The 24646-nt window shown below is 41.3% G+C and overlaps 1 protein-coding gene across 3 annotated transcripts in view; it reads left to right on the top strand.

Annotated features, from left to right (window-relative positions):
• shtn1 (shootin 1) overlaps positions 1 to 24646 on the top strand; it is a 40980-nt gene that overhangs the window by 7501 nt on the left and 8833 nt on the right. For 2 of the 3 annotated variants that reach the window (XM_083774699.1, XM_083774701.1), the window contains exons 4-16: positions 2253 to 2347; positions 7589 to 7760; positions 8028 to 8125; positions 8307 to 8388; positions 9307 to 9401; positions 11388 to 11534; positions 13547 to 13700; positions 15346 to 15457; positions 15663 to 15745; positions 16651 to 16751; positions 17250 to 17300; positions 18266 to 18386; positions 20632 to 20894. In XM_083774699.1, coding sequence (XP_083630825.1) covers positions 2253 to 2347; positions 7589 to 7760; positions 8028 to 8125; positions 8307 to 8388; positions 9307 to 9401; positions 11388 to 11534; positions 13547 to 13700; positions 15346 to 15457; positions 15663 to 15745; positions 16651 to 16751; positions 17250 to 17300; positions 18266 to 18386; positions 20632 to 20741 — 1421 coding nt within the window. In that variant the 3' untranslated portion in view covers positions 20742 to 20894. Of the gene's footprint in view, positions 1 to 2252; positions 2348 to 7588; positions 7761 to 8027; positions 8126 to 8306; positions 8389 to 9306; positions 9402 to 11387; positions 11535 to 13546; positions 13701 to 15345; positions 15458 to 15662; positions 15746 to 16650; positions 16752 to 17249; positions 17301 to 18265; positions 18387 to 20631; positions 20895 to 24646 lie in introns of those variants that run through there. The other variant, XM_083774700.1, reaches the window with a different exon arrangement.

Here is a 24646-nt window from a genome sequence, read left to right as displayed (position 1 = left end):
CTTTGCGTATGCCCCGTTTGATGCGTATGTATCGTAGCAGCATATGACGTCAGGGTATAACTGGTACAACTAGCTCTCAATGTAATCGTAATAAACATGTGGATTAAAGGACCCAATGCCAGGGTGTAATTGGTTTTCGATGGTGACGTAATGACGATATGTTTTAGTTTCGGGAGGATTAAAGGTAATGCCCCTATGTATACATTTATGTAATCTGACACCACTTCCATATCAAGCACAAGTAGTCATTACGTCATACGCTGGCACGGCGCATACACATCAAACGGCGACATACGCATCGAAGCACTGGACGAAAACTATTACTTGCGCGCTCTGGTGTAGTTAAATTAGTTAGTTAAATTATTAATCTGGTGTCAATGAGGTCAGATGTAGAGTTGCTAGCCGACTCCATATATGCAGATCTAGTATGTCAAACCATACTGTATATGGCTATCCAGGGTTTGATCAGGTCAGTGTCGTGATCTTCATACTGTATAGAGATTCAGGTGATGATAGTCAGCTCCACATATGGAGATCCGTTGTACCAACATGGTTCATTTGCAAGTGTGACTCGTGTTGCGTCGTGAAAACCACACTGGTTATCATGAGTCTGTGACAATATGGCCATATATTGACATTCCCATATATGGGCTTAATATTGATGACATCAGGGATTTCCATATATGGGATTAACAGGGATTGTATTAGGGCATCGTCTGGGAATGCCTTTTTTTAATTGATGTTTTCAGGCCTGAAACAACAGACCTTCTTAATATGGCACAGTTGAGAAGCACAAGTTAAACTATTAATCTGGTGTCAGTGAGGTCAGATGTAGATTTGCTGGCCGGCTCCATATATGCAGATGTAGGTGATGATCCAGTCTTCTCCATGTATGGCTATCCAGGGTTTGATGAGGTCAGTGTCGTGATCTTTATGGTGGCGTGAAGTGTCAGGAGGCGTGATGTCGCGAGTTGTGACCATATATGGAGGCGTGACACTGATGGGAAATTAATGTTTTCATAGTAAACTGCGTACGGTACTGCCTTTCACGTTGGGTCAAGTGAAGTATAACCTCAAATACAGGATCAAAAGGTCTCAAATGCTCCAAAACACTTATGTATGGCCCTGATGCTTTACAGTTTTGTCCAATGTGTATTCAGCCTTTACGCCTAGCAGATTTGCCCTGGTTGATGCCGTTGAAGAAGAGGAGGAGGTTGGGCTGGGGGAGTCGGGTTAGGCGTACTGATTAAAATCCCTGAACAACATTGGTAACAACATTTTAGTGTGAAGGCTACACAAATGGGGAATACAATATCCAGAAGAAACATGTTTCAATGTCAAGTGTCAATTAACTGCTTGGTGAAATGACACATCAAAGTTATGTGCCACTCACTTGGAAGTCTTAATTGGATTTCTTGATCAGTTTGAATGGCAGTTTTGAGAATAACCTTGTGTTGTGTTGACATGATCGAGTTTTACACGCCCACTTTTTTATATTTTGTGTATAGGGCTGTGTCAACAGACTGGCAAATGGCAATAATTGTGTTTCTTCCCCAAGAAGTACATACTGTAGGCTAAGCTTACTGTCAGATGTAGTGGCTTCTATGATGTTCCATAAGCACAAACACTTCAATGTAAAGATGACAATGTATTGAGATTAGGGATGGAGCTCGTTAATTTTTATTGATAACGATCACCTTATCGATCAGGCTTATCGAGTCGGGTTCTCATCGAGCCCACTATCGAGCATTTTCTATTATTTTGTGGAAAGACGGGAGACAATACATTATGAACAGAACCAGTATATTTTACTAGGGCCTTCAAATACAGTACAATTGACCTTTTTACAAATAAAATAATATGAAAGAAACTTAAACTTAAAAGTGTTATTTTGTTTACCCTGGCAGCGCTGGTTGGCAGGTATAAATACACTTTTAGACTGACATGTTTGTGCCAGCATGGATGATTACATTTATTTCGGAATAAATAAATAAATAAAAACACACCCAAGGCTAATGAATAACAGTTTTTCAATAACTCATGCTCTTCAACATTTTTATCCACTGTCTAATTAAGTTAGTACCTAATTTATGCTTTAGCCAAAAAGTGCAATGCAATGTTTGGTTCTTCAGAAATAACGTAGGCCCATTTTCCATTATATAAATATAAAATAGACTTTGGATCTCTCTCTCTCTCTCTCTCTCTCTCTCTCTCTCTCTCTCTCTCTCCCTCTCTCCCCCCTCCCCTCCTAGTTTCTCGCATGGTCATTGAAGAGGTCAACACCATTCAAGAGAACCTAGAGATTGAGAGAATATGCAGACAAAGTGTCGAAGCCCTGGCCTCCAAGGTGAGGTTACCGTTTTGCAGTACAATGTGTGCTTAGGATTTCATCTAACGCACTGGGTACTTAGCACTCACATTGAGCAAAATGTGCACATTGAATAAATCAACATGCTTTATTTTTTATTTATTTGAGTCTCAAATTGATGCCGCCCTAGGCCACTTCATGCACATGATTGTCATGTCAACATGAACACAATTTTTGTATGTCGCCTTCAATTCTGGTACTTTTTTTTCATTTTTGTCCTCTTTTTCTTCATGTGTCTTTCTCTGTCTAAAATTGCTTTTGATTCTTTTGATCCAGAACATGGCTTTTAGAGTCCTTACTAAAATGTGAGTTTGATTGAGAGAGAGGGAGCCTGGCACATAGTGATTTTGCGGCCCACTGGTGCTGGACTCATCACTGTAATCATTTCTCATTCAATTTTTGGACAAAAGCCGTGTGAGTCCACCTGGCAGCACCAGCCCCTGGGGGGGGGGGACAGGAGGCTCTGGGGGAGGAGGGGGGGGGGGGGGGGGCTCGGGGGATGAGGTGGAGGCTTTCTAGCTGTCCTTTGAGTCCTCCGGCGCATTACTCCCCCTTCCACTTCCTGTTTGGAACTTGGAGATCTCATTCTGTCTTTGTTTTCCTCCGTCTTTCGTATTTTGTTCTACTACTTCATATTATTTGCTGCAGCAGGCCTGCTTCTTTCTTCTAGTTCTCCTCATCTCAGAATAATGACAAGCAATTCAAAAAGCAATAGATCATGATTACCATAGAATTGGAAGATGTATTTGTATTATTTTATTATTGTCTCCGCCAGGCCAAAGGTGTGGCAGAGACTATGTTTTCGCCCCTGTCTGTCCATCTGTCCGTCCATGCGTGTTTGACCGTCTGTGCGTCTGTGTACAGCTAATATCCGGCACTGTTGGCCCAATCGAAGTGAAGCTGTGCACACACACTCACTGGAAGCCAGAGCAACCAGGAGGCCGATTTTTGCAGTACACATTTTTTGAGGGGCGCTAGCCCCTCCTATATCCAGCTTTTAGTGTCTGTCCACAAACTTCATCCTACACAAACATTAAATTCCCATTGACAATGAATGGAGAATTTTACGTCATAGTGTCTGAGCAAATAGACATAGTGTCTATTTTACGTCATGATGACAAATTGATATGTTGTATATACAGTATATACTAGGCTTTCAACTCTCAGTAACAGGTTAGCGAGAGTTGTGTGTGAGTTGGTCATTTTCAAAATGGCTCTCGAGTCAAAACAGTGTGGGCACCCCTGATCTAGACGGATCGGTCCGATTTCTTTACATTCCATCCTGATTGGCTAAGATTGGCTTCCAAAGTTTGCAGAAGTGGTCCATTCCTTTTCACATTCGCCTATTATAGCGCCACCAGGAGGCCGATAACAAGCCACTTCGTATTAATAACAATTCAATTAACAGTAACTCTTAAGTCTTTTAACACAAAACTACATTATACATTATAAATCAACATTTTGTCTGTGAAATACCTTTAACTTCATCACAGCGCATCTTTTCCTGGACTTGTCAGACCCGAACATCCGCTCTGTGACGCACGTGGATGCTTCCGCTTTGCTTCGCAATGAATCTCAGGAAAATGTTGCCCCCTCTCGAGAACACACCTTCTCACACCTACCTTTATATGTCTCTGCTGCTGACAGTCACTGACCAGTCCTGCATACTGTCCGTTGCCTGGGTCTGTTACCGTTGTATCTGTCCGACTGGGGTGCTCATCCTCCCCGCCCTCTCGGGCAACCCTGGGGGTATTTTTGAGGGGCGCTAGCCTCTCCTATGTCCATCTTTGAGGGTGTGTGTAAACACAAACTGTCCTAACACAAACATTAAATGCCATTGATAATGAATGGCCAGTTTTGAGTGTTGGTCCCAACACAAACATTAAATGCTATTAATAATGAATGGCCAGTTTTGAGTGTAATCACAAACATTGCGTAACATTGAAGACGAAGGTGAGGACGCAAATTCTAATTGGTCGGAATGAGGTGATGTATGATGATGTATGATTATAAGGGCGCCCCTCACTTCACATGGGTGTGAGTTTTTCCATTAAGTTCAACGTATCCCGTTCTGCCCCGGTTGCCATCTCTCCGGGCTGTCACTGACTCTCCAGTAGTCGCCACACGTACTCTTCATGGTTGTCATCCAGTCTTTCCTGGCTGTCACTTATCACTCGGGGTATTCGCTGTTCATATCTACTGATGCCTAGTCTACTCGATAAAAAAACATTTGGACACAGGCGCAAATAGAAGTTTTTTAAATGTGGATTCATGACAAAACAATATAATGAAATTATTAAACTGGACCAACATCAGCAGAAAGTAAAAGTAAAACTCTTTCCAGTAATGCAATTAATTGACAAAAATGCCTTTTGTTGTGATACTGTATTTACCATTCTTTGCTATCATACACAAAAAACCCAGAGGTCTAGGTTTGGAAATAAACCAAAGTGCTGTGAAGAGTGAATTCCCAATGATAAATGATGCCATTTTGAAAAGTGTTGATGTGAACATTGGCAGGGATTATCTTTTGTCAAATTACATATCTCAATCTGTATACCACTGACCCAATCCAAGAATATCCTATGGCTTTGTTGACGACCACACAGTAAAATCCACAGTGTTCATTTAACTCTGAGAGTGTAAAAATTGCACGGCTACAATGCTTTACACTCTATTGCAGCACTGACAGTTAAAGTCTTACATTTTCTTATTTTCTTTTGTCCTTTTCTGCCTTCTAAAAGCTTGCTGCACTGCCGTTTAACCATACAATTGTGTCGTACAATGAAAATGGCCATTCTTCAAGCTCACAATAAATTGTGAGCTTGTAGATCAACATTTCTTTTTCTTTTTTTCTTTTATGTTTTTCACCTATAATGACATGTCCAATATAGACCAGGGGAAAGTGGCTAAGTGACTGTTTTTAGTTTGTGTCTGTCCATTGATAAACTAATGTTTTGACAAACTGTGTCTGTGTCTATAAACCCCACCCGTCCAGCTGCTGCAGTACAACTAGTATTGACAATTTGTGGTTGAATTGCAGGAGATGCTGTTTTGATTTGGCGGTAATGCTTGCCGGTATATTTTATGGGTGCTGTTGACTGTATTGTTTAACGTGTACTAACGTGTACATGGTAAAAACCAAGATAGTTGACCAGTAAACCGTTAAGAGCAGGGTTGGAACATTAGTTATTATGATTTACCAGTAGGCAGAATTTCTTGGCAGTTGCATCTCATATACCGTATTCAATATGCTTTAGGAAGACAGGCAAAATTAACTTTGTATTAATTTCCTTGTAATGACGTAATTTTGTCTGCCAACTGTTCTGCATAAGAGAGAGAAAGTTCAATGTGATTCCTTAACTCTCCACATTTTGAATTAAAAGGTAATGATAGAGGGAGCCACCAATTTGGAACCAGTCAAATCAGAAAGCAGCGCTGCATGACGCTTGACAATTTTGCGTTGATGTCTGATCAAAGGGGAGATGAGGGGCCGTGACTTTGTAATGGTGACCTCCGGAGAGTGCTAGCCTGATGCTACACCAGCCTTGATTATGAATATGTAATTTTATACCTACGTCACGTCTCTCATCAGTTGTAGCTTATTATCAAAAGAGTTTGATTCCCATGTTGTTGATTGCATTTCAGAAAAAGATGCACTCTGAAGGGCATCGTCAAAAGATGGAATTGCTGCAATCTGCTCCCACCAGGATGACATTAATAAATGCTTTATTTTCTATCAGGCCTTCATTTTCTATCCTTCTCCCGACACTTTCCCTCCTTCAGATGACAAGAAATATGCATAATTGGCATCCATCTCCATCCCATATGCTTCATTAGTATTTTACTTAGTGGTGGTATTCCTAATTGACACAAATGGCCACCTTGATGGCAGAACTTTTATGTAGGCTTGATATACGTATAGAACTGATCAAATTGCATTGAAGTTTAAAGGAAAATGCCACATACAAATTCTCAAGCGAAAAGTGCTGCACAAAATGTCAAATGCAAATATATGCATCCCATCAAAAAACTGTGATTACTTCTAAAAGGAGAGATATTGTGCCTTTTCTTGCTGTCCCCATGCTGATGTATTAAGATGTCTGTTATTTCACACCTTATTATTGCTCTTGGATGCTTCCTGCCACTATGGCTGATTGAAGACCCGAAGGAATGAGCAGATCACAGATCAGTACCGCATCTCATCTGGTCTGTCGCTCCGCTGTCTTATTTTCCTTTCATCTGCCTTAATAGTGAATGGCCTTGTGAGGATATACAGATGCATATTCTGATGCCATTTCTGTGACAGCACTATTTCATCTTGAATAAAAGTATGGGGACAATGTAGCAACCTCTTGAGTAAAGCTGTGCAAAATTAAGTGTTATTGTTGTGCGTGTGCTGCTGTTATATTATTAATAGCTGCCTTTACGCTACATGTACTGTACTGAGCTGTTTTGCCTTGTTAATACTTGCCCCTGCCCTGGATATTAGATAGTTATCTCAAGTAACAGTTATTTCACTACCAGTTTTTGAGCGGTGAACACCGCTCCAATGAAGGGCAATGTGTCTGTCTGTCTGTCTGTCTGTCTGTCTGTCTGTCTGAAAAACAATCACATTGCAAGAGGCTGTGACTGCTTTCATTTTCAAACAAAATCATCAAAAACATATTATTGTTATAATCTGGCTTACTTGTTCTGCATCTCTACATTTTTGTAATTAAAACATTTCAAGTTAGATTTGATACAAGCTTACTACTTCGCCAATGCAGTGATTGAAAGGTAGACCTCACTTCCTCGTTTTGCATATAGAGTACAATGTTTACTTGTTGATTAGAGTTTGATAAGAGACAGACAACACTATGTTTGGAATAGATGTGAAAATGAAGCCCACATGTTTGCTACAACCAAGACGTGGTTAATGTCAGTTTATAATGTATGACAGCTGTTATAGGCAGGGTATAACGGGACAGAAAATACTAATTCACCAAAGCAAATTCTCTGATTATATTATTCTGATGTCTGGGTTTTCCTTTTGTCCGTTTTCAGCTTCACAGAGGAGCATGGTGGTAGAAGCAGTTAGCCATAGCTCAGCTATGGCTGCCCTAAAACCAATCCCCCTCCCTCATAACGTCTTCCTCCCTCATAACGTCTTCCTCCCTCATAACGTCTTCCTCCCTCATAACGTCTTCCTCCCTCATAACGTCTTCCTGCCCTATCCAGTTGAACCGCCAGAATCGCTCTCTAAAGAGGAAGAGCATGCTGTTTCTCTCCCACCTGGGCCCAGAAACCATTGCTGAGATCAGCCTGGAGGAGGATGATGATGAAGGGGGTTTAGATGTACAGGAAGTAAGCAAGGTCTGCATCTCAACCCAGTGTCAAGCCACCATCTCAGGTACTGTACGAGGTGGTCCCAAGATCCCAACTGTACATCAATACTTTACCTTTCTGTATTCCTGTAACAACAAGATGGGCTCAAATAACGACATGGCTTCTCTGTGCAATCTGTTGCTATGAGAGCAAATTATTTTAGTATCTATACGCTATACTAGACTAACTAGTATAGACTAAGGTTGAAATCAGAAATGTTATAGTACTAGAGGTTTGGGTTATTATAATAGACAGTAGGATACTTAACAGCTGGTAAATGTTTTTGCCTCAGAGTTGCGGAATAAGTTGGAATTGACACTGGAAGAGAAAAAACAAGCAGCCATTGATCTTGAGACAATAAGAGACCAGCTGCGGGACACCAGAGACAATGTGAGTACAAACAGACTTTTTATTTTATTTTATACAGTGTATACTGTATAGTATACTATAGTGTGTTACAGTGTTACACAGTGTAAATACGGCTTTAGTTTTCAAATGTATTGCCTCCATTTTAAGACAGTGTTAGTTAATGCTAGTTTAAGTTTCCACTTTCCCCTTCGCATGGCTGCAGCTGCTGAAAGAGAAACATGATAATACCGTTCTGATTGCTGAGATGATGCAACAAAAGAAACTCCTGGGAAAATACAACAGAGGTCAGTGTCAGTCCTTCTACGTGACTACATCTGCTACTATGTCTCAGCTCATCCTAAAGCAACAGATATGATGAGTTATGCTAAATCCACTGGCTGTTTTCAGCCCCTCTAGCAGAGGGTCTAATACAGATGGCAATGTCTGTTTGGTCAGGCCAGTCCGTCAGTCCAGCACTTTGGTTCCAAACATGTAATCTCGAAACCTATTAGTTGGAATGTCATAGAATCGTAGCCACCCATATAGGCCAACATTTTCAATTGAACACAATATATCTCTAAATATAATAGGTGGATTACTATGAAACTTGCACCCCAGGTGATGAACGTTAACCATTTGAGTGACCCCATGACCTTTCCTGTTGCACCACCCATACGCCAAAAATATCAACTTTGCACTCAAGATATTTTATAATCTATTAAATATACACCGGGTAAATGAGCATTAAAAATATATTTTTTTTTATTTTTTTATTAATGCGGCGAGCAAGTCTTTTTCTGCCAGTTTTTCATGTAGATTGCAGCCGTAGTAGTGAGAGCGCAGGTAATGTTTGTCTGTTGAAAACCATTTTGGTCAAGTTGGGGCTAAGAAGCATGGCCTCTAGAACCAGCTAGCAGGGCTTTTAAACTGTTAGATTCAGTTGCATTCTTGTTATTTAAGTTCAATAGCTTGTTTAAGCATTAAACGGAGAAGTAAGAAGTATGGTGATACTGTATATGTGCCTTCATGTGATCGGCTGCTTTTCAGCAAAATATGTTATTATATTCATTGTTAATACATTAGTTACATTAGAAAATATATTTTCTATCTCTCTCTTATTTAATATTCTTTATGCTCTCAGCTAGTCAATCTAGAATATTGACTGAATTATGAAAAGGTGGAGGTAAAGTTGTGATTGTGAAACATGGGATATCACTGTCTAGTATCTCAGTTTGCCGTGGAAGAGTATGAGACTTTACTGGACAACTTGGACCTGGAGAGAGATCTGAGGACAAAGGCAGAGAACTTTGCCAAAGAAGTAAGTTCTCTCAACCACATGTCTCTGTCTTTCTCTCTCTCTCTCTCTCTCTTACTTTTTACTGATAATAAGCTTACCAATATTGGAGGGATATTTGATATGTCACTATTTACTACTAATCTGATGTGTCTGCACTCTGCAGTCCTCCACAGAACATGAAGATGATGATAATCATCTTCATCAGGCTCATCATTACAGCTTAGGCACCAAACACTAATTCTGTGTCAAAGCTAGCTATGACATAATCAGCTCATCTGACAATAATTACATTCTGACGTGACATACCAAAGCCTACACGGGTTGTGCAGTCGACGCGCTGTGATTGGCCAGTCGCTGTGATTGACAGCCTAACCCTAACCTTAACCTCAGTAAAACTATAAACTTAACCTCAGTAAAACTATACCTAACCCTAACCTTAACCTCAGTAAACTTAACTTGCCCGGCGGTGTGGTTATAAACACAACCCGTGTAGTAATTGGTATGTAGCCATTCTGATGTAGCGCCGCATTGACTGATGCACCTGTTCAGGACAAAGACAGAATTATAATTAAACGTTGCTGCAACGATGCATGCATTCAACAAAACGACTGTTATTGTCACTAGAGTGGTGCTCGTTGGGCACTGGCCTACTTGGTAACGATGCAAGTTGGAAATGTATGTCCCACCCAGTTATTACGTCTGTGTCCCATTCATGCTAATTATGGAGTTCTTTATCAGGCATGCCCAAATACGGAGTCTATGCAGATGTCAGAACATCATTGTGATGTCAGAACAGGCCAGCTCCATATATGGAGATCTAGGGGTGATCAGGTGTGATCAATTGGTTAATTTGGGCCTTGTCAAGAGCCTGGGCAGGGACCCTGTCCAGAGCCTCTAGAGCGGTGCCCGTTGGGCACAGGCCTACTTGGAACGATGCAAGTTGGAAATACATGCCCCACCCAGTTATTACTTGCGCAAGCAGAGCGCGCAAGTATTGTGGTCGTGCTGGCTTTTTTATGAGTATGCTCGGAGGTATATACAGTATACGTTGTTATATGTTATATGTTGATGGTGACGTAATTAAGATATGTTTCAATGTCGGGTTATAACTGGCTGTCGATCGTGACGTAATTAGGATATGTTTCAGTGTCGGGTGAATGTAATCTGAGACCTATCTTTATTACGTCACCATCGAAAGCCAGTTATACCCCGGCATTGATACATATCTTCATTACGTCGCACTCAAAATCAGTATATATACCTCCGAGCATACGCATAAAAAACCCAGCCGACCACAGTATAGTACTTTTCAACTTACAACTAACATTACATACATACGTTACCTGTGTTGAACCATAACGTAATTACGTCACCATTGACGCAAATTTATAACCCGACTTTGTTGTTTTACAGAGAGGCTGAGATTTGAAAGTTTGCAGCGGTTGACAGTACTTGTGCGAAATGGCCTACTTGTGTGCAACGACAAGTAGGCACTCGACAGAGTGCAGTTCTAGTTGTGTCTGTGTCCCTTTTATGCCCATATATGGAGTTCTGTGTCAGGCATGCCTAAATATGGAGTGTTGTGATGTCAGGCATGCACAAATCTGGTGTGTTGTGATGTCAGAACAGGCCAGCTCCATATATGGACACTGGGCAGGGGCCCTGTCCAGAGCCCAGGACTTTTGTGGCGGTTCTGGACAACCTTGGGTCCGACCGACCAGACTCCCTGTGGGGGTGTGGAACGCACGTGTCAAATTTGAAGTCGGTGGGGCGAACGGTGCATTACGGACGTACACACAGACAGACATAGAGAGACGTGGTGCATTTATACATAAGATAGATGTCACAATGAATTAAATCCAAAACATAATGCTTATAAATTGCCTGAGAAGGAATGTTCCACAGCACAGATCACATACGTTTCATCATCATTGTTATTAGTCCTTTACCAAAATGTCCACCACAAGCCAGCATGACGATGACCCCTGCGTGCGTGTCATCCTCCAGATGCTGGTGGAGCAGAAGAAGCTAAACAGGCAGAGTCAGATCCTGATGCAGAGCGCCGTGCCCAGCCAGGCCTTGGAGATGGCTCTCGCCGAGGTCAGCAGGCTGACCCAAGACCTGGAGAGACAAAGGCTGGAGCAGGAGCAGCAGGTGTGTCCAGATTAGACCTTCCATTTTACCTTCGTCCCTTATACCAGAATGGTCATTCGTATGTTATTGGGTACCCTTCTTCCGTCAGCCTTCTGATTGCTCCCTGACTGACTAACCAGCAGGCTTGTTTATGTTGAATTTGCTTAAACATCTTTTTTTGGTAAAAACTAAAAACAAACATGACATTCCCAGTCACCATGCTGCACTTGTGATGTTCCTTTTTACTGACACCAAGTTTAAAATAAGAATTGAGTGCACAGAATATCAATATGAAGCAACTGAAAAATATGTTATTTCAATGGTAGTGGATGGAGAGAGAGGATTTATGTCCAACCACGAAACGGCAACCAATGGGTGCGAAGAGGGGCACAACCACGGACGGGACTTGACAAAGGGTGTAAGCCATTATCTTATCTTATGAGAAAAAAGTATTTCGCTATTGATTGTCCCATCCCTGTCTCCCTCGCAAAAAGCAATTTAGCATGGAAGAAAGTCTTGTGTATTTACAAGGGCTGTGACAGGGAACCAATAGGAGTGACCTGCCAGAAATGGAACATTGGTTTCCTCCTGCCTCCTCTGGTGCTGATGGAGAATAATTATACATGAGTGGGATCACTGATCTTTCCTGGTGGAAGCGAGCCATCGCTCCATTTAATAAAACAATTAACACTGTTAAAGGAACTGCCGTTGGGGTACAAATGACTGTATGTCAACTGGCAGCGAACCATTGCAACTTGAGAGATATCATTCAGAAATTATTCTCGACCGAACAGTTTTGTCTTGAAAGTATGGTAGATGGAAAAAAGAGAAGCAAATAATTGTCTGAAGGAGGAGAGGACACTGGAGCAACACAAATAATTTTCTATTGCACATTTGTTTAACATTGCACAGCTAAGGGAAGCAAAGTCGTTTGAAGCAAAATGCTGAATTTTAAATTCATGCTGAGTAGTATTATGCTGCTTGATGCTTGTGAACACAGCCCATAAAGTCCAACAGAAAACAGACCACCATGTGTCTTTCTTCCTCATCATCTTTTTTCTTTCATTCTTGCCAACGGGTAAAAGCCAACCCCAGATTTACGTTTTGCAGCTGTAGTTTCGTTTTTTTCATTGCATTAATTATTGTTAGCTCCCTGTTGGCTGTTTTGATCAAATATCCCAAAGGGACTGTTGTATTGTAATTGGTTAGTTGGTTGTAGGGCTGCAACTATCCATTATCTTCTATTAGATAAGAAATTATTTGTGAGACATTTTTTATTAATCAAATAATTGAGGAGCAATTATTTTAATTTGTGTTCGATGTGGGAACAAATGGTATTTTAGATACACACAGTCTTAGGAAACACTGGTGTCTGGGTCCCCTGTATGGTCCACATGTTGGCTGAACAGAAGAAGGATATGCTCATGATAAAATACTTTTGACAAATAATAGTTTATATTTCTGACATTGTGCAACTCAACTGAGTTATTATTTCATGCCTCTGATATTATATGTATTTCTCTATCATATACAGTACCTGTCTGGCTAATCTTTATTTTCTGTTATATACAATGTTATGCTGCACTTTGAATTGCCTTTGTATGATATGTGTTATACTTTATGAAGAAACTTTCCTCGCATTGCCTTGAACGGAAGAACATGGTGCGAAAGTGAATTATGTTGTAACAGAGCAGAAGTAGTTTGTGTTGAATGGAAGTGATAAATGTTGACGTGACCTCAGGACTGCCACTTCACACCAATACCATGAACACAGAGTATATCAAGGTCTTCATCAAGCCATCCATTCTGCAACAATGAGGGTACATACCGTGTGTGTGTGTGTGTGTGTGTGTGTGTGTGTGTGTGTGTGTGTGTGTGTGTGTGTGTGTGTGTGTGTGTGTGTGTGTGTGTGTGTGTGTGTGTGTGTGTGTGTGTGTGTGTGTGTGTGTGTGTGTGTGTGTGTGTGTGTGTGTGTGTGTGTGTGTGTGTTCGTGCGTGTGTGCGTGCGCGTTTTGTGACATGGCCATCCCCAGATGAAGCAGATGGAAGAAAGGCTGAATAGCTGTGAGCTTCAGAAGGAGTTGACGGCTCTGAGGAGAAAACTTGAGCTCCTGGAAGAGGAGAAGAAGGAGTATGGTGAGAGGTCTTCCAAGGCAGAGGTGAAGGTCAAGGATCTGCATTTCACTGGTGAGAAGGAGAAAACCTTTGGTGGCTTAGGATTCGACTGCACTATCTCTCTCTCTCTCTCTCTCTCTCTCTCTCTCTCTCTCTCTCTCTCTCTCACTCACTCACTCACTCACTCACTCACTCACTCACTCACACAGACAGACAGCCCCATCTGAGCCCACTCCCCACCTCAATCTATGGCTCTGAAACTTCTAATCAGCACGATATCATAGGTGAAAATAAATTAAAGACTAACTATTGCTGTTGAGGTGATTTGATTGAATCTTCTGTGTCTGGCAAAACTGATCAGCTCCCAAGTCGATTATTATTTCCACGTGCTGTAGGCACATCCAAGATGACCATAGAATCCCAGTAGTCCTACTCCTCCTCCCAGCCAACACTCCCCGCTGACAGGTAGTTACCCCCCCCCCCTTTTGATTTACATCAAAAGGGCATGTGAGCTCAAACCCACAATTCAACATTTTTGTTTTAAGATGTTAATATTAGTTTTGTATTCATACTTAGGACCCCAAATCATACCTTGGAAAGCATGAGTGTCTATTTCAAACAAAGTGTTTTTTTACTTGGGGGTCATATTTTGACAGCAGGAATTAATTTGACCCCCCAGTATTTGGATGTATTAGGATGTTGATATTCATTCAGTCATCCTATTCCTCCTCCCAGCCAACTCCTCATGCGTTGAAGGAAGCATGAGCTCAGTTCGCGGCTCTCCCCAGGTGGGCAGAGATTACAGCTTGGGCAATTGGCAAAAATGGGTTACAAAATCGTGGGATAAAAATGTAGTGAGAAAAAAAGAGAGAGAGATTATCTGGTCCTATCATTATTAAGGTCGGTTTGGTTTTAGCTGGATCGTTCGTCTGATACACTGGTGATGTGGATCTAGTGACCACAGCGTGTGTGTGTGTGTGTGTGTGTGTGTGTGTGTGTGTGTGTGTGTGTGTGTGTGTGTGTGTGTGTGTGTGTGTGTGTCATTATTCATAGCATACACACTGTATGGCCTATTTGCGTGTTGCTTGGCTGTAAAGCTCTCGTTGGTGTCAATTGTACCAGCTACTGTATCTCAGACACGCAGACGCAGGTGTCATCAAAGTGTCATCTCCCCTCCACTAAGCGGCTTGACTGCAGTTCATCCAAACTCATCACGTGGGCACGGAACGCTCTACAGGAGTATATCCAACATTGTGAATAAAAGGATGTCTGTCATCTTTAATTTCATTCATGACATTGAGTGCGTTCCGTAGTAGACTGTAAAAATGAGCGTTCATTATTACGTTCATTATTGTGATGTGCCATTTATCTCTCTATCTGTCTCCCTGTCTATCTCATCTCAAGTGCTCCAGTGGTAATATGTAGTTACAACTATCCAACCCAAGGACAATAATTGTTTTGGGATTACTTGTGATTATGAAAAGAAGAGGAATCTTTATAATGGATTGTGATTACATAAAAGTTTGATTTACTTTTGAAAAGGTGACAGCTGTTCAGACTTTGTAGCATCACAAAACAAACTTATTATTTACATCTTACAATACTAGCATTTGTTTTTTACGTAGGTACAGTAATCAAGTCAATGCCCTTAGTTACTGTCCACCACTGGCCAAGTGGACATTGCTGAGGGTCACTTGTGTATCATGTCTCTGGTCAGTTGAGGAACTCCAGAAGAGGCTCCAGGTCGCTACCAACCCTCCAGCTGCTCCTCCACCACCTCCTCCTCCACCTCCACCTCTGCCCCCAGCACCCGCTTCCAGCCCTCTGGGGTAAGGTGAAACGTATAGACACTGCCTAGCGACCACTACGACTACAAGCTTGATCCAGGGACGTCACAATTACCTGTATGCACTAGCCAGTTGAAACACAGTTGTGTCACTAAACACGAGTTTTGAAGTTGATCGAACCACCTTAAATCTGTCTTCATTATGCACGTTGCTGTTCACATCATTCTTCATCTTATACTCTTTTAAGCTCACTTTTGTCATTGATCCGGAAGAGAAGAGACGTCAGTACTGATATTCCACTAGTGACGCAAGACTCAACCAAGAACCCAGGTAAAATATACAAACCTCTGTTCCTGTAATAACTTCCTCTCTTGTTGCTAACGTTCGACCACAGTGCAATAGAGGCACTTGACAACACTATGTTGTTATCCTCAACACACTCAAATATGGGTGTTGTGATCTGTACAACTAGCACAACACAAAATATGACAACTTGACAAGTATACACAGTACTATAAGGTATTGTAAATTTAGCAACATGTGCTCAAATGTTTTTCAAATATTGTATTCCCATTATGTGTTATCAGTGCTATCAGTCTAAAATCAGTCTTAAAGAATGCAGTTACCTCCCACATACATGCAGCGTTAATATGGCTCAGTTATAGTTATTAAAATACTTTTATTTGTGTATTTAGAAGTGTATTCGTGCATATCAGTAATTCTCTCATTGTCAAACCAAATTATGTATCAATGTATGCCATTGCAAAGCCATCTGTTTTTTATGTTATATGTGGGTAAGAAAATGAAATATTAAATATTGTAGGTATTCTTTTTCTTCTATTTTTTTGGGGGGGGGGGGGGCTGAAATTACATTTCCTTACAGAGCTTTTAAATGGAGGTTGTCTAATTGTCTAATTAGTATTATTTTATTCAATTAATTAGGAAATAATCTAGTGGTTTGCTGTAATTACTGTTTCACTCAACACTAATTAGAAAACATCTGAAAAATGTGCACTTAATATTACTATTAATTATATATTAGTGAACATTTATTACAACTGAACTTGAATAAATATGTGCTTGAAATAATCTTGTGCAAAGGCACTGCCTTCAAATAAATTTCTTTTCAGTGGAGCAGCTAAACAATGAGTTTGAATATTGGTCCCATTAAGTTCAATGCCTGGTACAGTATGAAAAGAGTGCTTGTTTGGGTTCTCTCTCTCTTGCTCTGTCAGAGCTGGATGTCAAGCAGCAAGCAGTGGACGAGATGATGCAGAGGATAAAGAAGGGGGTTCACCTTCGACCTGTAGGCCAGTCACCCAGTAGGAGCAAACCGGTATTCATTCTTTTTGTACATTTACCCCTACATCTTTTGTTAGTTTATACCTTAAAGTGCATATAGGCCCACAGTAGGAATCGAACCGGATGCTGTGAATTCTGCAATACTTTCAGTGTGTACATGCACTTATAAATCCATCAGTGTAACCAATTATCTATGTGTAGTCTGTTTTGATAAAACATGATAAATGCCCAAGATATCTTTTAGTCTTTGTGCGTCTCGACCGTGACAATTCAATAAAATTAGATAGAATTAGGCCTGTTGTAGGAAGTAATTATCAATAATGTGAAGATGGGAAAATTGACATGACTGATTCTGTGCTGATACATTTAGTCTTTTTTCCCTTTTTTTAAGAGAGCACTGGTGCCTGTGTACAATGTTTCGTCTCCGTTATAAAAGGCCTCTAAGTGCCAAATGAGGGAAAATAAGTATAATGTGTCAAAATGCTGTTTATTTAACAAACCCATCTTTTCTGTTTTCATTTCCTTTCATCAGATGGAGAGGCTGCCCTCTAATTCTGCCATTCAGGAACTTAAAGGAATCATGGTAATGGAACTTTCACACAATCAAATGTCCTCACAGCCACAACTCACCTTTTTTCACTATACATATTGTCTAGCTGCCCTTTCACAGTTTTGTTGCCACAACAAAAGAGTCTTTATTTCCGAGTCTTTACGGTCTGATGCATCATGCAACAATATCAAGAGTATGTCTTGTAATTATATATGTTTATGTTAGTTATGTTTAACAAGTGTAATGTTTTGAAATATCCCACAGTGTTACAAAGGGTCAGGGTCAACTTTATTGGGCCTGAATGTGTAAACCTTTGCTCAAAGAAAGTCAGTTCAGAATGAGTGAGCTGGCATTCACCTACATTATAAAATGAAAGTTAAATACATAAAAATAAACATTTTGTGGAGGTACTTTCTTGGCCTACTGGCACTGTGCACATGACATCTTTATGATGATCGGTCCAGCAGTTTATTCCCCCAACAGTCGTCCCAGCCCCCATCACTGTCCCCATCCCACAAACATCTTCAACTTCAACACAAAGCAGTGTTTAATGAAGTTATCAAAAAATGATTTTGAAAAATATATTTTGTGAAAAATATACCAGGGAAAGATTCTAACAAATATGTTAGAAATATGTGAAAAGGTTACACAGTATACTAGTATTGCATCATCTGCAGGAATGACAGACTTATTAAATGTTCCAGTCTAACTTTGTGTATCCTGGCCATGTCAAAATACTAGGCAAACATTTTGTAAAAATACAGTAGGTAAACATTTGCCTAAAATAGCTGTATGTACAAGCTTACAACACTTTGCATTGTGATGCATTGGTTAACATTGGAAAAAGTAACTAGTAAGTAGTGACGAAAAAACATCAACTTTGAAAGACAGGAAAGTTAAGTCAAGTGATGTACAAATAGTCTAATAGTCGACTACCTGATTATTTTCCATCACTGTCTCATCACTGAGTTTGTTATCTTGTTGAAAACTGAATACAGGAGAGTTTCAAGGGGTCCTCCCCCCAGCTGAAGGCAGAATCACCGTCAACAAACGGCAGCGGAGAGCTGGAGAGGATTCTGTTGAAGCGACGAGGTGCACTGGAGACCACACAGGACAATAGTGAGTTTTGTTTCCTTTGAATCACAACACAACATTCTGTAAAAATGTACCACCGGTACTGGTGGTAAATTGTTCTTCCATTTAAACCTCTAGCCTCTAAACCTCTCCCGGCTCAACAAAGTACACGGGAGAAAAACATGATACACTGTAGATGATTAGAATACAACTGATAGTTATTTTAAAAATCACTCTTTTTGGTTGTGTGTTTAGATCACACATTCTCTTTTTTGAGTGGTGCCTACCCTCTCCAACTAACAGCTATGTGTGTCTGTCCGTCCGTCCCTATGTATGTATGTCCGTTTGAGTACAGAAATATCTCTGGGTGACATAAAGTGGCACTGTTGAGCAGTATGGCCGTGTGAACCTCCTTGGGACACACACTAGAGGGCAGCACAGATCCACACGTAACCCAATACGGGACACACAAACTAGAGGGCAGCACGGGTCCACACGGAACCCAAAATATTGACTTGTCCCTCGGCAGGGTCGGATCCATTCCTAAATGCCGCGGGTCTCCGTCGGATCGTCTAAAATGCAGTTACCCGAAATTACCTGTGACGATCCGAGCTTTATATATAAAAAATAAATTAAAAAAATAGACATGCGTGCATTGTAATTATTACATTCCATATTGTCTGTTGAACAGAGTCAACGAGGGCTGGTTCTTGTCATGCACCTCGACATGCCGTCTCTCTCGCTCTTTCTCTCTCTCTCTTTCGCTTTGTCTCTGTCTCTCTCACCCCAATCCCGACAGCGCACACACACACACCCACACACACACACACACACCACTGGCTATATTAATGCAATGAGCAATGTGGGACTAACCTCGCGTCACCAGGCTTTCCACCTCGGAGGAAAAATGTGGCACAGTTTTGTTGTGATTGTCAACACCTCTGAATGTCGGTATGCACTAATATTAGCCTATGCAAGTTTGCAACCCTCCCCTGCTCTGTCTCGAGAGGCGGGGTGCACGTCGCTCATAGAGAGCAGCAGTCTCATGTCATGTTGAAGCATATAATATTGCAGAGAACACACAGGTCCGGATCTACTATATATCGGATCGGATCAGCGCCGTTTTGGTCGGACCGGGTCCAAACAGTCAAATCCTTCTCGGCTCCGTTTGGGACCGGATCCAATCCTTTCGGGCCGTTTCCGGGTGGGTGCGGCCAATTAGAATGTTTCTCGGATCCGTAGCGGTTCGGTTCAGATATCACCGATCCCGTTTCGGACCGGGTCTAATTTTATGGACCCGTGCTGCCCTCTAACACACACACACACACACACACACACACACACAGTAACTATAACAATAAACGTATTGTTGCACCGCTCCGTTCAGACGGGTCTGATTGATTTTTAAAGATGTATTTGAGGCTTTTCTGTCTTTATTGATAGGTTGAAGTGAAGATAGACAGCAAAGAGGGAGGGAAGTAAATGTATCACTCACTAGGACCATGCCGCAAATGTGTCAGAACAGATCAATGAATTATTGCTTTACATTAACATTACAGAGATCAGTTATGGATACATTAAAGTAAGTAAGTAGGTCAGAGAGTGGCTTATTGTCAGTATAAGAAAGGGTGTCTATCCCCTTTTCAATAATGCACAATAGGCCTGGGCCATGGCTCAGTGGTCCAGGCACCTTGGCTGGTAATCCAGTCTGGCAGTGTGCCTTGGGTTCGACTCCCGATCCCGACGGCCTTTACTGCATGTCTTCCCAACACCTCTTTCCCCATTTCCTGTCAGCATACTGTCTGTCCCTCCATAAACAATATAAAAATAATAAAGGCGAAAGCCACAAAACAAATCATTAAAAAAATAAAAATAAAAGCTCAATACATACCATCAGCTACATGATTTACTGAGTCATGCTACTCATACGCTGACTTGGTGGTGCCCGGGATCAACCCCAGAAGTTCGTGGTGCAAAGGCGACCAACTGAACTATCCAGACATGAGAAATGATCCAAAAACTTTTCAGAAACTGTTAAGCCGCTAATGCTTTCTAAAAGACATGCATGGTTATAGACATGATATGAACTTATGTTATGAACATGTTATGAACTTGTGATCAATATGTAATGGACTGTTAAGTGATGTTTTGTTAGCCGATCTCATAAACATACAGTAGTTTGCTCACTTTTAATCTGAGATGGCCCGAGTTACGCTGATCTCAATTCTACAAAGTAACCATTTTACTACTGGAGTAACTCTTTGTTGAAGAGGGATGTGTCTTTGTCCAGGTATATGGTCCTCGCCCCGGCCCTTCCCCAGCACTGTGCTGGATGTCACCCGGGTCAGACGGCCACAGCACCCTGTCAAACCAGGCTCCCAGGACTCCACCACCAGCTAGACTCACCCAGAAACCTCCAACCGCAAAATTTGGGTCACTTGAGTGAGTGTCTAACCCTCAGCAAAGATATAAACCTCCAACCACAAGAATGTCATGTTACATTAGTGGGAACTCACTAATCATATGAGTTGTATGGTTCAACATGTGTAATATTATTGTCTGCCAAAGTTGTTAGTACATAGAGTACATACATACATACATAAGTTGTGCCATACTGTAGGTGGAATTTTAAAGATTTGAAAAGAATGTGAATGGTATGGCACCCCCATATGTTCAAAGTCTGATCTGACCCTACAACACTCCCCGCTCACTAAAACACTCCACACGTCCCAGACTCTTCTCTCAGTCTGTGGTTCTGGTTCTTTTAAAAACTCCACTTTACCAGGCGACTATAGAGTCTGCAGCGCTAAAACGGTTCACAGTCAGCAACACCGGAGCAAATACGTCTAGCTGTAACGCACAGCCAGACGAGCCAGCCAGTAAGCAGCCCAGTTTAAACACTCTTTCCAGCGGGTGCCGTGAAGGGCCCTTCACAATAAAGCGTCTCCCTTTACCTCCCAATGAACTATATTTTACACTGGTTACTATTGACAGGAAATATAGTCTTAGTCGCGGTGGGGGAGAGAGCCAGAGAGAGAGAGTTTATAGTTTACTACGGTAGGAGCGGCCACCGGGCCCCCTCTCCCCGCGGGCCCCGATGCGACTGCATCTACTATATGTCCACCCATGCTTCAGACTCCATCTTAGCCCATAGTACTTGCCGTAGCACTTGCCCTAGCCTTGCCGACCTTCCAGGCGTATGCAAAGGCTTAATTTATGTAATTTAGATAGCAATTTATGTAGACATAGCACTCTATAGTCCTTTGCTGTACCGTTTTTTCTACTGTTAGACAGATGCTAGGTTCTAACTTCTTCGCTTCCTTATGATTCTTGATGACTTTATGTATTTGATGTATTATGTTGTTCTTGCTTACTGTAAATTGCTCTGGGAAAAAAAAATTGAAAGTTTCAATAGAATCCTATAGGATTATTTAATATGGTCTATAATTACAGTATAGGTCAGGGTAGCTCAGTTGGTAGAGCGCTCGCCTTTGGACCACAAGTTCATGAGTTGAAAGTGAAACCCAGGCACCGTCAAGTTGCGTCAACTCAGTAATGAATGTGAGTAGCACGGCTTGGGTGCTGTGTGTGTATAAGAACAAATCCAATAGGATTCGTTCCAAATTCTGATATAGGATCAGAATCCTATAGGTTTTGTCTATAATCCTATTAAAAAATCCTATTAGAATTTGGAACAAATCCTATTGGATGTTCTTATAGGACAATAATAAGAAAGGATCCAATAGGATTGGTTCCAAATTCTAATAGGATGTTAATAGGATTTTTCTATCAGAATACTGTACTATAGGAGTTTTTGACTAGGGGGATTGTAATTGTAAATTGTCATTTTTATGAGTTTCTACATTTCTGATTTGGGAGTGAGCAGATGTGCATTTGGGCCATTTGGTTTAGGCAATTAAAGGTATATTCAGTGATTTCACTTCAAATATCACTTATTTTTTTGTTTTGTTGTGATAATCCTCTCTACTATAGTGTGCTGACCATATAAGGAGTTCCTCCCTGTCCCCAGTTAACCCCTGGGGGTCAAAAAACCTTAGGTTTCGTTTTTGACTCTCTATCCTGATTGGACGAGGCTTTGGGTCCCAGCCAAAAACGAAACCTAAGGTTTTTTGAGTGAAATCACTGAATATACCTTTAAACTACAATTTCTTGAGGCTTTGTCCCAACTTCTTCCAAAATTGAACATGAGGTCATAACATAGTTGTTTTGTTTACACCACAATAGTCTGTCTTCACAGCTTTCATGGCCTTGAGTGTCTGCCAAGGTAAGGTATCTTTGAATTGTCTGTCTAGATCACTATTAACCTTGCAGCCTTCAGTGAGCAATTATAGGCCACTGTGGCTACTACCACTTAGGTTTGGGCACTGGGATCTTTTCAAGTTCCAGTATTCATTGTTGTGAATTATTCGTAGCCTCATCAAGGACTAAATTATTGCCATAATGTGGCTTGGTTTGGCTGATTCTGCTGTGGAATGGACTCCAGGCTTGGGCCATGTGACTCTCAAGGTTAAGCTATCGTTGTGGTGTGGAATAAATAGAAGTAACTTGTCCACTCAAAAAAAGAAACAAAACAAAAACTCAATGAACATTACGGTCAGTTAGTCCCAATGGTGGGCCCTTTGTCATTTTGTGGTGTTTTCATTTGACATCTGGTCAAATTTCCTTAGACTTACCCATGAATGAGGGGTTGAAACATGAGAGCTGCAGACTGTGGGCCGTGGCCATCCGCTGTTTTGTGCTGCTGCTTATTAAGACTTTGGGCTTCATTCAGCGCTACGGTGCAATTTCCACCCCAGAGAAAGAGTCACAATCCCCTCTTAACATGGCGTGAAGGAAATTCAATATGGCCGAGTCTCCCTGGCCTCACCTTCCTCTTCAAAGAGATTCATCCATCCATTGACTGTGAGTCTGGTTTCCATACATTGTAACTATTTGATTCATCACTTTGACTGCTCCAAAAATCACAGAGGAAGTCGCGCTCTAATTTTATTTGGAAGCAGACTAAGCCTAGTTTATGCTTCGTTGCAAGGTGGTGTCGCTCATTGAAAATAACTTTATCAGGCAACTATGACTGGGAAATGAGTTATTTTACATTAGCGACACTGTCGTACGACAAAGCATAAATTAGTCTTTAGCCTCAACAGTGTACTTTGTGGACAAAAGAAAGTCATCAAAGAGAGGCACCACGGCCATGTCAAAGGTTTTCTTTTCACTTCAACGAAAACATGAGATTAGTTCTGAATTGAATAGGATAAGACACTGACGGGATAGTGTCGGTGACAAGAATACCAGCTAATGTAAGCCATGCTGCTCTGAACACTGAAAAGAGAGATGAACAGCGAGATAGGCCTGGCATGGACATGTTTTAAGACTCATCACTGGCCTCCAAGTTTCACTCGACATGTTGTCTGTCTCTTTTGAAACCATATTACCGTCCAGCTTCCAAAACGGTGTCAGTGGCCGTGCAGCTTCGCCATCTGCTCGAGATGTCAGAGAAGCTGGCAATGATTGACGGGTGGTAAACACTCTGTCGATCAAAGCAAAAGCTATAATTACACAAAACCATGCTGCGTTCCTTTCTTCCGTTTGCCAAACCCCCCGCTCCCCCCCTCCCCCCAACCTTTCTGCAAGGCTAATGTGTGGCCCACTGTTGTGTGCTTGTCGTTGGCCGATACAATGTAACGTTTTGGTTTATTTTTTGTATTTTTCTTTTTTGTCCATTGAGTGGACTAGCAATTAGGAAGGCCCTTTTTTGGTGTGTCTGTGAAACGCTTAATCTTAGCTATTTTGTTAGTCATTTGATTTGTTGTCAAACAGGGTAATTGCCTGGTGGGGAGCTCTGGTTGCTCAGAGCCAAGTCTCTTAAGCTGCTCCTCAGCTCCTGCATGTGTAGCCTTGGTACATCTTATTGATCCCAGAGTGATGGTTGTACGGACGGACACGTAGGGTAACTAATGCGTCATACATTTGCAGAACGCAAGTCTAAGTGGTAAAACATCAAAATATTGAGTGTGCCGCAAACAAAGCCATTGCTCAAATTTAACATATTTTGAACTGATATTTACACAGTTGGTGTTGATTTCTTTCATTTGGGAAAATTAGATAATTCAGTCAATTGAAATGTTTAACTGAAGCTGTGACTTGATGGGGGAAAAAAGTGACTTAATGAAATTCGAGTGACTTACCGTGAAACCTAGGAAAACTAGGAAAGTGTTCACGAGGCTAATCCTGTGCCATATGTTATAAACTGTATTATCTTACCTTAAACGCTTTGAAAGTATTCA

Source organism: Protomyctophum parallelum, assembly GCF_964188405.1.
Source record: "Protomyctophum parallelum genome assembly, chromosome: 10".
Lineage (NCBI taxonomy): Eukaryota > Metazoa > Chordata > Actinopteri > Myctophiformes > Myctophidae > Protomyctophum > Protomyctophum parallelum.
Note: the sequence above shows the minus strand (reverse complement) of the source record. Positions and strands in the feature narration are given on the sequence as shown.